This window comes from Parambassis ranga, chromosome 4 (genome assembly GCF_900634625.1).
Source record: "Parambassis ranga chromosome 4, fParRan2.1, whole genome shotgun sequence".
Classification (NCBI taxonomy): Eukaryota; Metazoa; Chordata; class Actinopteri; family Ambassidae; genus Parambassis; species Parambassis ranga.
In genome coordinates this window covers 12,604,883-12,621,276 of record NC_041025.1, presented here as the reverse complement: position 1 = coordinate 12,621,276, position 16,394 = coordinate 12,604,883, and the positions used below count along the sequence as shown (strand labels likewise).

At 42.4% G+C, this 16,394-nt stretch overlaps 1 protein-coding gene across 1 annotated transcript; it reads left to right on the top strand.

The window, feature by feature from the left end:
• Positions 1-72: 72 nt before the first annotated feature.
• Positions 73-14,164, top strand: tnfaip8l1 (tumor necrosis factor, alpha-induced protein 8-like 1). Its single transcript, XM_028404619.1, has 3 exons — positions 73-448; positions 10,332-10,611; positions 11,915-14,164. The coding sequence occupies exons 2-3, from the start codon at positions 10,340-10,342 to the stop codon at positions 12,201-12,203; spliced, it is 561 nt and encodes a 186-aa protein (XP_028260420.1). The 5' UTR covers positions 73-448; positions 10,332-10,339; the 3' UTR covers positions 12,204-14,164.
• The last annotated feature ends 2,230 nt before the right edge of the window (positions 14,165-16,394 follow it).

Below are 16,394 nucleotides of genomic sequence, written 5' to 3'. Positions count from 1 at the left end.
TAAATGGCCCTTTCTTTCACAGGGCTGATTGGACTTGGACCACTCCCCCTTGTTGGTCCTTCATTGGCCCGATCCCACATCAATCTGTTGATTTCCAGGTCCCCCTCAAGTTTGAAACTTTTTTTTTTATGAGGAGGAGGAGGAGGAATCGGGTTACAACACACACTCTTGTAACCGATCTCACAGACAGCAGCCGAGGGAAGAAAACACTCTTTCAATAATTTACACTTCTGCGCCTGGTACACGGTTACAGGACAGCAAAAGGAGAGAAGAGCGGAGATAACAGGGGAAAAACAAGTGGACAAAAAAAAAACAAGCAGAAAGAAAACATGCTGTGAAGTGGTTTTGCTGTGCGGCCAGGATGAAAACTTGAAGAGGGGTTTGGCTCGGATTAAGCCGTCATCTCGCTGGTTGACCGCCTCTGTGTCCCACTGAAGTTGAGAGGAAGGTGAGTCCATGTCAGCTGAACGGTCGACTAGTTTTTAATGAACAGTGTCGTTATCAGAGGCCTGCGGTCAGAACCAGGCCTCTGTGACCGTGAAGGTGCACAAGATGATGTTTTATTTGTTTTAAAGGAACATCAGCTGAACTAATGGACGTGAGTTAAACAGCACACAGTGATAAAACAGCGGGTTATTGGTTTATGGAAGCTACAACACAGTTCAAATAAATCATAAAGGAGCTGCTCCATCATGTGATAATGAGGATCAGCGTTTTTTTATTGGTCATTAAAAAAACATGGTTGTCAGTAACCAGATTTACATTTTAGACTGTTGTTGAGCTTTGGACCATGTTGGCAGGACCACATCAGAGACTATAGGTCTGGATTTTAAGAGGGTGTAGTGTTGGATTTCTGAAAAAAATCACTGCTTCAGCAATGTATACAGTTATTACTCTGAATTAATTTCTTTAAACTTGCTAATAAAATCCCATAGAGTGCAGCAGACATGACACATTCCACTCCATTAGCATCTCGTGGACTCCTTGGATTAAAAAGGCAATAAGATTTCCCATTAGCTCTTTGATTATTGCAGAAAAAAGGACTCTGTTTGAACGAGTATAAATGATACTCCCACATTTTGTTCAGCGAGGTAAGCCTGAATACAAAGAAGACTGAAGCTGAGCTGCTCATACAGACATCCGTCATAGGCCAGCAGGCAAACACTGCAGTTAGAACACTTATTTCTCCTTATATGTGTCTGTTCATGTTTGTAGAGATGAAAAGTGCGACATGTTCTTTGTTTCACCCAGTCAGACAGATGTTTTACATTTACATCTACCTTACAAGAGAAAGCAGGTCATTGTAGAAAACAGATTTCCATCCCTGCTGGTTGAAATAAATAATCCTCCTTGTATTTCACAAACTAATCCACAGCATATCAAAAGCCCAGGACTAAAAACCGGTGAGGAGGACATATGTTTTGAAAACACTGATATGTTTTGTAACACACTGGCATGTTTACATTGTAAAGCTCCTCTCTCCATAACAAGACTGGAGTGTGAATGAATGGCTTCACTGTGCAGTCCAGCCTCTGGCAGGTAGCGGCTCACATTATCATGCACAGCCTCAACAGACATGTCAAATGAATTATGGCCTTGTGTTAGGACTTGGAGTCGCCTCTCTCTTTGCATTAGCTGCGTCAGTGGTGAAATGATTTGGCGTTTTTTGACCTACTCTCTTTCAGTTGCCAGGGCTTCCTTTGTGTCTTTGTCGTTGGTAGCAACAGCTGACAACAAGAGAGCTGAGGAGTAACAGCAAGATTTATTGCAGTCTCTGCTGTGTCCTCTTATCCAGTGTGTAGAATGGTAAAGATACAGGCTTAGAAAAAAAGATATTGTTAATCAATATCAAAGCCCAGTGGATACTGGATCTATTCATACACCACTGAGAAACTATAGATTCAGATTCTCACATTCTGCTTGACAAAGTATGTCTTGTCACTGTTTCTAAAGTACACCGAGCATCTTTTTTATATTATTTTCTGTAAAAAAAAATGTTGCTCCATCGTATAACATATTCACTGATGTATCTGCAGTAGGCTGTTTTGGCTCTCTCTTTGATAAATAACAATAATTAGTTGAAGTCCTAAATTATTCACATTGGTTCCCATTGCCTTGGACAGCAATTGAAATGTACAGAAGGTGCAATGCGGTGCAATTAAATCCCATTTATTTTAGATTTCATCCAAGACTGGTTTTAATGAGTATGTGCATTTTTTCCCCCGTTAATTGTAGCTTTGTGCTTCAGAGCGCCTTCGTCATTGTCTCAGCACTAAATGATTTTTTTGAAAGACAATAAATAATAATAACACACAAGTACTGGTCCAGCAGGATTAAGCAGAGGCTGTTGAGCCCTCATCTATTTATATTTGAGCCTATAACTGTATCTGCACAGATCCCCTCCTCTGGGCATCCTTTTAGAATAGGACAATACAGTCACGCTGCTCCACATTTACCATGCAGAGTGTTAGTAAGGCCGGAGCTTGGACATTGCAGCTGTAATCCTAGAGATGCTGCTATTCTTTCTTTCTGAGGGGGGGAACCCATTGTAACTCATCAGCAAGACAGTAGAGGTGTTTGACCTTCTCTTTACTGGGTTGCAATGTTCAGCTGAGCACACAGGTGACTTTTAGAAAGCCAAAACACCCAGAGTGTGTGTGTGTTGCCTCATCTGAAAGAGCAGAGCTGCATGACCGGCAAATATCATGGCATTGTTTGAAAATAAAGGGAGTGAGGGATTGTGCCTGCCAATAAACTGGATTCATTTCAGATCCTGTTTGAGTCATCTGTTAGTCACAATCCTGTCCTCCTCCCATTCTGGTCCCCCCTCTGTTTTCCAATGGCTAGCCCTGCTGTCCTTGCAGCCATGCACACTGGTATTTGCCACTATTTAACACTGACTTAACAAATTGTGCTCTTTGGAGGCTTGAGGTGAGGAAAATTAGTCATTATGTGCCCTGCTCTCATGGTGGCCTTAATTAAAATGTCATAGGCCCAGACATCAGTCATCGTTCAAGCACCGGTTAGCACTTTGATTATGTCTCGCATATTTGCAGCGCTGTTAGGACGGTAATTATACTGTAAATAATATATAATTAAAACTTAGTCAAGGCAGGTGAAGTGACGTCACGTGGCAGAGTGGAGTGCCCCTTGATTCTCTGATTGTATTATTTCAGATTAGCTTAGCTGTAGATGAACTATCCACTTGTGCATTTTAATGCAAGAACAAATGTTGTCAGCAAGTGCTGTGATGGCCCCAGGCAGTGCAGCAGCTACTGTATTCCCAGCCCTATTACACATGCCTAACGCTGACTGATGTTCCTAATTTAATGCCAGCAGGCCACAGCCACCATCTCTGTCTGTGTATGTGCAGATTGTCCACGCATTATCCTTGTCTGACATCTCTGCCCTAAACCTGTTGCACAGCAGCAGACATGCTCTTATGGCCTGCAGTCTATTTTAGTCCAAATCTGCTGGCTGAATTATTAATCCCCCGATCCATTATATGGCAAAGTGTTAAATATTAATTGTTCAGCAAGCTCTGGCAGATCTGAGAAAACTGTTAAAGCAGGCAAGGATGGGGCACAGCTTCTGAGCGTAAGTCATTGATTGCCTCCTTTCTCAGCAGATCTTCACAAATGATGACTGTGTGGGAAGATGAGAGTGACAGCGCGCCATGCAAAGATCTGCTGCATCCAAAGCATGCGTGTCGTAAGGGCCCATGTGTGCCCAATTATGGCTCAGAAACACTGAACTAGATGGGCGCGTGTGCAGAGACCACTGCTACATACAATTGTTAACAAACACAATGTTCCTGGCTCCGACTCTCCTATTAGCAGTCAGAACCTCCTCTGTTACGCAACACCTCAGGAGTGAGACAAACACTACAAAACTTGATGAAAGATAAAATTGCAGTATTCACTTGTCCTGAAATTCTGCCGCTGATTTCCCCAACAGTGGAGTGGTTCCAGTAGCACAGCTCATTTGAGTGGTTACTTGTCCTCTCAGAACACAAAGCACGGATGTGCCTTATATAACAACCAGGATTGTGTGTATTGTATCTCAAAGCAAAGACAGATTATATCATACAGCTGGGGAAAATCGGATGTTTTTATCCATTCAAGATTTCCTGAGATGAATTCATTCTAATGACATCTTTTGGTGACGATAAAGAACTTTTTGAAGAAAACTTCTGCTCAGTTTTCTTGCGCCTGTTTGTAACACTTATTAACATCAGAGGTAGAACTGTGCTCACATAGATTCCCTCTTTGCACACATTAACCGTTTCCCCTTTCACTTGTGCAATGGCAGAAGGGCAAATACAGTATATGCAGGCAGCACACTACACTACAACATGCTCCTATCCAGTTCAACTACCCTGCACTAAATACTGCCTTTTAAGGTGCTTATCATTTTATATTTTTGTTGGCACGGACTCAGAAAAGTGTTTATTCTACTCTGTATGTTACTCTTTGATAGTATTGTATTGGAAGGTGTTTATATTATTTTGACCGCCCCCACAAGTGATGATTGCAATGCAGTTGAATACAAAAGCCCCACAAATACTGCACTCGAACATAAAAACGAAAAACAAAACAAAACATCAGCTTCTGAAAAGACTAGAACACATTGTCAGGAACTTATTTAAATAATCAATTTTAATTTTTTTAAGCCATCATCAGCTTTGGACTGTTGTAGCAATAAAACATTCAACAAACAACATCACACTGGCTTCCACGTTTAGAGCTAATTTACATATTAAAGGTGGTTTTACTCTTATTGTGTCTATGCTGGTCCAAGATGTGCATTTTGTTTATGATAATTAATATCCACATTTTGATGACAGTATGATGCTTCAGGAGATTAGATTGAATCAATTACATTTTCTTCAAATTGCTTATTTCTGTGTAATTGTCTGACTCAGCAGAAACGTTAAATTGACTTTCATCATTCTTTGATTCATTGCTTAGAACGAGTAATTAAATATATGCATCTTCTAATTCTTGTGTTTTACTTTAACAGCAACTGCTTGCAAGAGGATATATGGATATAATAGAGAGCCAAACATGCAGTAAAGGCAAAAAATCCCTGACTGGACTCAGACGGCATGTCTCAGTTGCATAGTGTGTGTGTTTGGACCTGTGGCCTCAGTGGATTGTGCTTTTAAGAATGTGACTAAAACCAGGAAAGGCTTGTTTTTAAGCCACCTGAACATTATTTGTTTATGGGGTAATTTTGGGCTGAGAGCCCATTTGTTGTGTGTGAGGATTTATGTCCCTTCAGTTTCCTTCCTAAAGCAGTGAGGAAGATTTCCTCTGCTGATGGAGTTGTTCTCTTTCGGGGTCACACTGCCCCAATCCATGTGACTACTGATCCCTGAAGAGCATGAAAGTCGTGACATTTTCTGCTGCCATCAACCAATCACTTGTAAGATGAAGTGTCATGGAAAGTTCTACAGTCTCTGCCAAAGCTGTTTTAACAACTTGTGGGCCAAGCGGCACTGCAGAGACACATTTTGTATTATTTCCTCTCTTGTGCTGGTTGTTATCAGCATTCGCCAACCTGTCTAGATTGGCAACAAGTAATAGAGGGGTGATATTTTAGGTGCTGTGACCTCCTCTTCCTCTTGAAGCATAGTGGCACGAGTTAGAGTGGGCGGTTGCTCCAGATGTATCCAATTTCCGGCCCTTTCTCACCTGTCACACCTCGGCTTTAGTTTGAATGACAGGTGTGTACAGCCGATGCAGAGGCTGTATCCTGGATGCTGCTCAATGCTCCCCTTTAGAAAAAGCAATGCCACGCTCACATCAGGTTGAATTTAGCTGAAATATGAGCAGCCAAAAGGCACAAAAACATGTCAAGTAGTGTGTGTGTAGAATGCATGACTACACATTTGAAACATACCACAGCAAGTTCAGGAAAATCAGGTTCAGAACAACCAGTGAGATGATAATTTCTTAGTTTCTTGTTTACTCTTAGTAGTTTTGCTTTCTAAAGTCAAAGTGTTCAACTTTTGTCCTGTCTTCTGACGCCGAGAGTCATTACACAAAAACTCTGGACGTGTTGTGTGGGCAGGTGAACTTGCCTCTGATGGGTCACAGAATACGGTGTGATACCTGGACTGTTCATGCCTCAGTCTAGTGAACAGATAAGCTAACCCAGCTTGAACCCAGAAACACACCATCCAGCTGGATCAGGTTGCTCTTTAAGCAATGTATTACAACAGTGAACAATGCTGGCTAGCTCACTGTCATTTGTGTGACTTTTCATTGTTTTACTGCCGTGGAAGCAGAGAAGGAACTGTTTCTGGACACTAACCTTGGACTTTCCAACACTATTGTTCTGTTGTTTGACCTCACTGGTGATCGCAATCTTTCCTCCGGAAGCCAAAAAAAAAGTTCTTTTCATACGGATCAAGTTTCTTCACCATGATCATTTTATGTGATTAATAATGAAAACAAACACTTTGCTTATGTGAAGTTGTAATAATCATAATATTTACTGAAGTTGTGCTGTAACACCATGCTTCATGTAGCATCGGTATAAGATATCATGGCAGATTTTACAGCCCTTATTTACTGTCTGTCTCAAAGGTCAGCATGGTCACATTATAGAAACACTAGCAACAGTCAGTAGGAGTTGTATCCCATTTATTGCCTCAAATTGATTGTAAAAGCTTTTGGCTGAAGTGTCCCCAATGTAGACATCAGCCTTACCTGCCCTGAAACTCAAACAGGCAAAGCAAATAAATTCAGATCACATGACCCATCTTCAATAATCCTCCAAGGACTGAAGAGGAGGACAGTGGGGTTGTTATTTCTTCGTCATCATAGCCTCTTTTTACCCCAGCCCTTTAGCCAGGCTGTCACACAGGCTTGACGGGGCTGTCTGCACCTGCAAGAGGGTGAGAGAGTCGTGGGTTCATTACCCAAGCTCCCTCACTGTCACAAGACATCCATCCAGCGCTGTGTAGGGTCTAGTTTCATTTCCATGAGTCATCTCCACTGAGCTTTTTGCCGAGATGTCACTGTGAGTAAATATCTGACAGCTGGTTCTTAGCAAGTGTATGAGTTCGTAGCTCGTCTAAAGGCTTCAATTATAAGTGCTGAGCTCTTGGCTTGGTGCAATCTGTCTTTGTTTTCTTTTCATTTTCAGCTCTTCAACAAGGCAGGTCTATCAGTGAAGTGTGTGCAGGTGTGTGTGTGTGTGTGTTCTCATGCAGATGTTTGTTTGCCTGATCTCTGCATGCACAGATGACTGTGGCTTGTTTATTTTTCCACAAAACTCAGCACTGTTTGCTGCTGTCATGTCTCGTTCTCCCATGAATCTGTTAAAGTGTCGCCTCTATAAACACTTGGGAGACGCTGTGTCAGGGTTGCCGGTCTGTCCCTGGGCACCACACATCGCAGGCCATTTAGATTTGGCACTATCCATTTTCAGGCTGCAAAACATTTGAATCAGAAACCTTTTCATCACTCTGCACTCGTCTCTTGAGGACTTGTTTTCACGAAGCCTTGAGTTTTCTCACCTTGGGGAAATCGAGGAGGAAACAAGAAACAGAGCGAGGAAATCCCTCTTTTTTCCAGATAAGAGTGCCGGGGGTCTGTTATGTCACCATTCAGCCTGTAGTGAAATCCAGAGCACCACTGTGTTTGAACTGCTTGTATACATGAGCGTGACAGGCAAACACTCCACCCATTCTCATTCCTTTCCCCTCCTCTTCCTTGCTCATCGGCAGGCAGCACAGAGATGACAGCTATGATGGCTCTGGTCTGCGACGAGAGTGGAATTTAATGAGCGCTATGAAATCACCCTCCAATCTGAGAAAGAGTTCTGCCCATTATCCATTTGCACTTTTTTTTCTAAAATCTTACACATCTATCAGCAAGGGCAGAGAAAGGAAGAGGGCGAGGTAAATGGAGACGTTCTCCTCTGGAGGCTGAAGGTTGTAATTTAAGGATAACAAAAGCCCTAAGTGATGAGTGTTTTCAGGTGCTTGCTCACATAGAAACGAAGAGTCTGATCATTAGTGTCTTTCACCCTGTTATACATTTCACACACATTGCATCAGAGGAGGATTTTCTGTAACATGTGCGGCTCAGCAAGTTTGGAGTAACAAGAACGGTGAACCGGTCGATGGGGATCTGCCAGTGATCCTTGATCAGCACAGTGAGAGGCCCGATTAAACGTCCAGCACCTGCAACAAGAGAGGGAGAAAAACCAGATTCAGCATGAGACAGTATACAAATAACCTCTTCTTCAAAGCGTACATTTCCCAGATGTTCCAGGATTGATATATAACGCACCCCTACTGCCTTTTCTCTCTCCATCTCTCTGCCTCTCTTTGCTCACCCTCTCCCCTCATGTGTCTCCTTTCTGGGCAGCATCCTGCTGACATGCTCTCTAAGGAGTCTTATTGATATTCTTAGAGAGGCATTGCAGAGAGAGAGGGAATGAAAGTCACACACTGTAGCAGCAGATGTACACACACACACACACCCTTCTAGTACCAACAACAGTAAAAATCAGAAGTCACCCAGCAGGGATGTGTCACCTCTCTTTGTGTCTGCTTGCACTAATGGCACCACTCCTGCTCTGGACTTTCATTAGTCTCCACCAATTTGCCATTCATGCATATTTTCAGTTAATCTTGAGGTTTCTTTCATGTGGAGACATATTGCATGAAGAATAATCCTCTATCATAATATGAATGGGGCGCTTGTGGTCAAATATAATAATTTGGTTCGCACTTAGGCCGTCACCTATTAGGCTGCATTTAGCTTGTCAGTGACTTGTCAGAAAAATCTATCAAGGAAATACGATTTGACTGTTTGTTTTTTTTTCGTCCTCCCTCTTGAGGTAAAGAAATGTTTTCTTACTTCCTAAAATTTCTCACGCTTGGGTATTGTTTAATGTTTTGTCAGCACCAGAGCAGATTCAGTTTCCTGAGCGCTACTGATAAGAACTCTTTACGTGATTAGCTTACACATGTGTTTTCTTTAGACCAAGTGATAAGTAGCAGAAGTGCTGCAGCCTGTTTTGAGCTGATGAAACTCATCTGCAAATATTTATTCCAGATTTAGAGCATCTACTGTAAGTCATCCTAAGTCACTTACTTAGGTTGTCTTTACATCATGAACTTATACAAAATGTGTTTAAAAAAATGTCTTAACACAACCATGTCATGACATCACCATGAAAGTAGGACCAATTTGTCGGCCACATTTGAAGGAGCTGTGGTAAATTTAGCCCCTCATTTGGGACTTTACTCATATATACTGTACATCAGTGTGCACTGCATGCTGCTATAGTCGTCATAGAAATGAGCAGCATTTTAACTGTGTCTTGAAACTGATATATCTGTGAACATGGTGAACATATTGAAGTGAAACTTGTAGTGCAGCTGCTTCCTCCTCCTCACTCATATTCATTCCCTGGCTCTAGAAATCAGCTTTTGTTGTTTGTTTATATTGGTGTACTCTGTGGATATCCTAGGAGATCTGTAAAGGTTAGAGCGCACTGAGTGCACCAGGAAAAAAAAATATTCATTTAAATTTTTTGAAAACAAAATTTAGAAACCTGAACCAGTGATCCACAGAACGCATTGGGATGCAGCCGCTGAACGATGTGGCATGCTGCAGACCTTCCTCATTTAATGAAGGGATGGGGGGGGTATCTATGAAAACCGACAGACCCTGTGACCCCCCCACTATTTATGAGCTTCTATCATCATGGGCGCAGCTTTTTACTGAGTCACCTCACTTGGCAAACAAGCACACGCTCACGGCATCATACATAAATAAAGCCACACACGTGCAGTGAATGACTTGCTGCTGTCTGTCTCCATCTCACAGTGACACATATACATGTTCACCTGGTTTTGTGGATGCATTCTGCTGATGAGACATCCACATTACATTGCCTGCTTCTCGCGGTTATGTTGTAACTGACTTCACTCCTACACTGGTAATGACACATTCCTCTCTAACTACCTTGTAGGCTCAGAGCCAGAGGGTTGCTGGGACTAATTTGACAGCTGTCACGGCTCATTATCTGATAAAGGGCACCGTTCTTGGCCCTGCAGTTTAAACAGTATTAGTGTAGATGTTATTTGCAATAACTGCACATTTTGGATGCTGACAGTGTCATTTGTTTGCCTCTTTTTGCTTCTCAGATGAGAAAGTCAGAGTGTATCTCTAGAAAGGCTCCTTGTATTTCAGCCATCACGACATAACAACAAAATATCCTTCACATGTATTTTTGACATCTGCTGCCAGGTATAGCCAATTAATCTACCTGTCATCTCTGCTTTCTTTCCCTTCTTGACCCAGACTCGACCATGGACTCCTTCAGCACCAAGACCTTAGCCCTGCAGGCGCAGAAGAAGCTTATGAGCAAGATGGCCACCAAGAGCGTGGCCAACCTCTTCATCGATGACACCAGCAGCGAAGTGCTGGATGAGCTTTACCGGGTCACCAAGGAGTACACCCGCAACCGCAAAGAGTCCCAGAAGATCATCAAGAACTTGATCAAGATGGTGGTGAAGTTGGGAGTGCTCTACAGAAACAACCAGTTCAACAGTGAGGAGCTGATCCTGGTGGACAACTTCAGGTGGGCAGGAAGTATTGGCTTTCTTTTAATGAGTGAGATGATAAGGAAATACTGTTTGTGCAGGAAGTAACAAGCTGGAGCTAAGAAGCTATAGCTTAGCTCAGCATAATTATTGCAAAAGGCTAAATTCACTTATATAGCTTGCACAGTGCTGAGTAAGCCCATCAGTGTCAAAGATGTTCTGTACCTGACAGTATAGCACAGTGTTAAATCTGGTGTCTGTGCTGATATTCCTGAGAAGTGAGGAACAGGTCTATCCTATAAAAAGACTTTGGTCCTGATAAAAAGCAAGTCTGTTCAGAGGAATGAGTCCAGTCTGAAAACAAAAAGCAATCAATGTGCAGCACAAACACCACTATCTCTGGAAAGTCCCAGACTTCAGTTAAAAATAGTTTAGAGAAGTGTCCGTGGTTTCACAACAATAATGCGAACAAGTAATGGTTCCATGTCCTGTCCATCAGGATTACTTAAAAACAGCTACAATGATACATATGTGTACAAAGCAGAAAGAGCTGGATTTAGACATAGTCTGTATCAGAATTCAGAATTGCTTCCATTTGCAACACACAAACAGAAGAAAATTATCAATCCCATCAAATTCTGATTCCTGAGTTCCTTTAAAGAGGAATGACAGTGAGGAGCTGATTGATGTGATGCGTTCTGCCTTACAATGAATGAAGCACGGCGTTGTACCTAACTGGTTCTTGTGTTTGCTGATTGGCAGCAGCTTTTTTTTTGCAATCTGCTCTCTGTGATTAAGCTCCTGCCTACGGCTTTGGAGGTCCCTCCACGCCTCCTCCTCATGTGCTGATTTAACTAAGATTTAGTGTTAGCACATGTGTAAATCAATGCCATAAGCGGTCAGTTATTTGACCCAAGTGTCCCTGACTAACATTTAAGCAGTGTTATATGACTTGGAGCTGAGAAACTTTAAGAGAGAATGATGCTGTTTGTGGTAGTGAGCTCAAAGTGGGGGGAAACTGCAGTCTGAGTACATTTTTGTCTGCTGATGGAACAAAATTAAGGAAATTGACTTTAACATGGGTTTATATATTTTCTAAACTAAAACAGTAAAGCTCAGCCTGAAGGTATGTGAAGCTGACATAAGCGCACGGTATGGAGAATGGTGATTAAATTAGCATGGAGATGTGTCGCAGTGAAGGACAATACACGCTATAACTAATGTATGTGGGTGGTGAAACTTTCCTAAAGAAAATGATAAGACAGCACTTTCTATTTTTACTAACTTCAGCTGCCACGGTCAGAATTAGAAACTGACGGCCTTTCTTCTTCTCTCTCACAGAAAGAAAGTGCACACTCTGGCCATGACGGCGGTCAGTTTCCATCAGATTGAGTTCACCTTCGACCGACGCGTCATGAGCTCCATTTTGAACGAGTGCCGTGAACTGCTGCACCAGGCCATCAGACGCCACCTGACGGCAAAGAGCCACTCGCGGGTCAACCACGTCTTCAATCACTTCGCCGACTGTGACTTCCTGGCGGCCCTATATGGGCCCTCGGAAGTTTACCGCACTCACTTACAGAGGATCTGCAACGGGGTCAACAAGATGCTTGACGAGGGCAATCTCTGACCTCTGCCCTGTCATCATCAGGCTTCTTTACCTCTACTCAGCCTTTACAAGTTTTCTTTCTCTGTTTTTTTGTAAGATGACAATCATGAACATTTCTGTTTTTCACTTGTTGGTTTGTGTTTGTGTGCAGACGACACTGAAAATCTCTGTGCTAGTTAGCCCAAAGTCTGTTTCTTCTCCAGCCTTACTTTTTTGTTTTGTTTTGTTTCTTTTTTGCTTCTCAGCTAACAAAACCCAGCGGATGTTTTTGTTTTAATGAATGTAAAACTTCATGCTCTTATCAGTATATTCAGGGGTAGGAGCCTTGACAACTTGTGCCTGTGTAACATATTTTATCCTCATTCCAAGGGCTTGCTTTATCTCATACTTAATCAAAAGGATGTGAATTCAGGCACAGGCCTTCGCATCACTGTTGGAGCCTTTTTAAATGGACAGAGATGGCACCAGGAACACCAGGAGAGGAAAGAAAGTGAATCTCCAATCATGTAAAGAGTGTTTTTTTTTTACTTCTAAAACTAGTATTGCACTCAATCCTGAATAAGCGCTGCACTGTATTTTCCTGCAGTAGTGAAGCCATGTGAAGCACAGCAGTTGAGTAATCCTGCTTAGCCTGCATTTTACAGCTCCCACCATCATGCACTGAACTGTTTTTTTTTTTTTTTTTAGAGAGAGGCCAGCCTTTTGTTTGGAAGCCACCTATAAACCCAGTTTTGCTTCTTATAGTCTGGTTTATAGCCACCACCACAACAAAGATGGAAGTATTTGGGTCATAAAGTTGCTGTGTGTCGATGATTGTCTGCTGCTCATCTGGTTAGCGGCACAGCACGGCCCGAGGTGCAAAGGTTGCTCTGGTATCTTATCAGAAGGAGAGTTTGAGGCCGGGATCAGTCACGTTTCAGATTTGACATCATTGCTTCGGGTTTATTCCAAAAAGCATGAAACCCCCAGCTGATATTCTGACTGATGTGAACTAAAAAGACTCCCCAGGAGCTGTATTCAGATGAAAAGCTTGGACTGTGAGGAGGACCGTGCAGGGTACAGAGATTATAGCCGAGACAAACACTGTACCTGATTTTACTCTCTCACTACAATTAGAGCTTCCGGCTCTTGGGTGCTATAATAGCTGAAAGCTCACCTCTTGTCATGCAGCCACTCCATTTCACCACACGGCAGCCTCATGTAATGTGATGGAGATCTCTGTTTCCATAGGAAGGAGCATATGAATAGTTACTACTGTCCCTCTCCAACCTTGCATAATAGCCATCTTTCCTTTTTTGTCTATGTGTCTTTGTATCACCGAGCCTGTCTGGGAGATTGTTTTGTGCTGCGGCCTCATTTTGTATTCTGTGTGTGTGTGTGTGTACCTGTGAGAGAATTGGAAATTGAGCCGTGTAATAAGCGCTGTGCTTTCCCAGATAGGATTGCTGAAACTTTAGCTTGAGCTCAACTACAGCCAAAGAAAAAAGAAGGACTGATGTTACTCAAAATGCAGTTTCTTCAGAAGACAGTATGCACTTAATTATAATCCTGCTACAGGTGATGATGAAGACTAAGGTGTGGTTTCAGCCCCTTTTAGAAGACTTCCCTGAGTGTGTTCTAATGTGTTCGACCCATTTGACTCTCGACTGCATCATTTTGGAAGGCTTTAAGTTAAATCCTTTTTCCTAAGTCCCACAAAACAGTTGACTTTAATTGTCTTTTGATACCATTTCCTTCAATCCGTCCACATCTCAGGGTTAGTTTAAATCTCCCTCTGACACACTAAAAGCAAAAGCTCACTTATTTTACGAGGGCTCAAATAAAATGAAGACTGAAACACACCTTCCTTGTTGCCTTTTTACTCTTGTGAATGATTATGATATGTTTTTATTTTTACTCATGTACATGTGATTGTTTTTGTGTTGCTGTCCTTGTATCCTAACATGACAAATATAATACATATTACGTTTTTTTAAAGAATACATTTCTGGTCCTTTTTTCCCCTTGCTCTAATCACACACAGTATCTTTCTCCATCACTATGTTGGAATTTTTTTTTCTGGCCAGATCAGGAGGGTAATCTGACTATGTCTGACCTGGATTTAGCCAAATCCCTTCCTTACTGGTCACAGAACATTGTAAGGAAACCTAGAGGCAAACACAAACCCATCAAACGGACCAACAATTCAAATTTTGGGTCATTTTTTTCCCCCTCCACTTCCTGTAAGCACCCCCACACACACCCTCCCCTCCCCCACGCCACCACGGTCAAAGGTAGAGCAGGAAATGAGTAAGATGGAAAGACTTCTGTTTTGGGGAGTTTAAACATCCAGCTGAGCCGCAGTTTTAATTTCAAGTGTAGGACGAGCAGCTCTGTGTGTGAATAAAGTTTAATCCGTCATTGACTTTGCTCCTGTTAAGACTTTGGAATGGTAATTTGGCCCGTAGCACGTCTACTATCCTCCCTGTAGCACACTTGAAAGGCTACTGCAGTACCAAGTGCCCATTTATCCTAATATGGTCATTATGGTGTGTGTGTATGTGTGTGTAGAGTCGAGTTCAGAGCACTGTGTTGTGACTAAACACAAGTACGACCCAGTCACATCTTATTTTCTCTTCTTCCTTTCCTCACTGGATTCAACTGTGATGATAAATCTGACAGAAATTATTCATTCCAACTCCGTCCTCTTATGCAGAGAGGAACGTTTTGCTTATTTTTACAGTGTGTGTCTCACTCAAACACTTTGTGAAAATTAAAATTTCCAAATGACAGTCACGACTTTTACGATTATCAGTGGATGTGAATGAGGGCTCTAATACATTTTGGGTGAAGCCAGCTTCCACTGGGGTGTAATTATCATTTCCACATAATGAAGTGACTACAAAGGAGCTGGCCTGCATCCTAAGAAAGGAGCTGAAAGGATGAAGCATGCAGAGCACCTTTTGCTCCTTCCACTCGTGCTCGAGCACAGATTATGATTTGTAGTATAGAGACTCCTAACCTAAACCACACAATGATGAGCTAGTGTAGCATTAACGATGACAAAGCTCTGATTTTGTCGTGCACACACACACACACACACACTGTGAGAAAGGACGAAGCGAGCGGGCCTGTCACTGCAAGGATACAGGCAGTTAGTTTTGGCATAACAACTGCACGGTCTGGCTGCATGTCAATACCAGCACAAATACCCTAATGTTTGAGTTCTGGGTGGTGCAGCTAAACAAACCACAGGGCATTGTGTTCAAACAGTAGGCAATAGTATAACAACACACGCCGGTATTTCTAGAGTTTTCTCTTATCATCAAGGCCGGGAGAAAAAAACAGAAAAGCCTAATGAGTGTGGAAGAGGACTGGGACTGCAGTCAAAGGATGAGTGTCATGAAAGCAGAGACTGTAAAATGAGTCAACTGCTTATTTCTGTGATGTTAGCTTATTGTATTTTTCAAAGGAAACCAGCAGAGAATGATGCAGAGGCAGGTGTATATTCCCACAAACACATATCTGAAGCGGCTTTTTTAACACACTATGTATTGTCATGTTCTTTAATTTTCATTTTGTTTCGTTTTTTTTTTAACCGAGCCACAGTCTGTTTTTGTCCCTCATTTCTATGGAAATGCACTTGTCAATGGCAGCATCGCCATCCAACAGTCCTGTTCACACTTTGTAAATCTTATTACAGCGCATGTACACAGCGGTGAAGGAGAATCCCCTTTAATGCGAGGCCTTCGCTGACCTTTCAGGCGCTTCTTAATTTTTTCTTAACACCAATCTCATGTAGGTTAGCTGGCAGAGCAGAGCCGAGTGAGCTCTGCTTATTATGTATTACTTTGCTTTTGTAGTCCCTTCACATCGTTACTCATCCAGTATGCTTAAAGGTGCTCTCCCCTCTGGCAAGCACAGCTATGACAGTCAGCTTGGAAGTTAGAAGTCTTTCAAAACTCTTTTTTTCCTCCCCCTGTCTTCCATCCCTTTTCTCTGTCTCCCTTTTACTCTTTCTTGGTGTCCCCACGTCTCTCTCTTCTTCTCTGTCTCGCTGTAGTCCTCAGAGAACACCTGACTGACGTGTTGTTCAAGGATGAAAAGCACGGCGGAGGGGAATCCAAAAGCAAACAACATAAAAATATACATGAGAGGATGGGAAACACTGATGCAAACACACACACACACAGCTCTATTCTGAACCCCTTAGGATTATCACCAGCGCTACAG

Excerpts from the sequence above, each read along its gene's own strand:
- tnfaip8l1 (XM_028404619.1), top strand. The coding sequence starts at position 10,340 with ATGGACTCCTTCAGCACCAAGACCTTAGCCCTGCAGGCGCAGAAGAAG. Across the intron at positions 10,612-11,914 it reads ATCCTGGTGGACAACTTCAG|AAAGAAAGTGCACACTCTGG; the intron begins GTGGGCAGGAAG and ends TCTCTCTCACAG.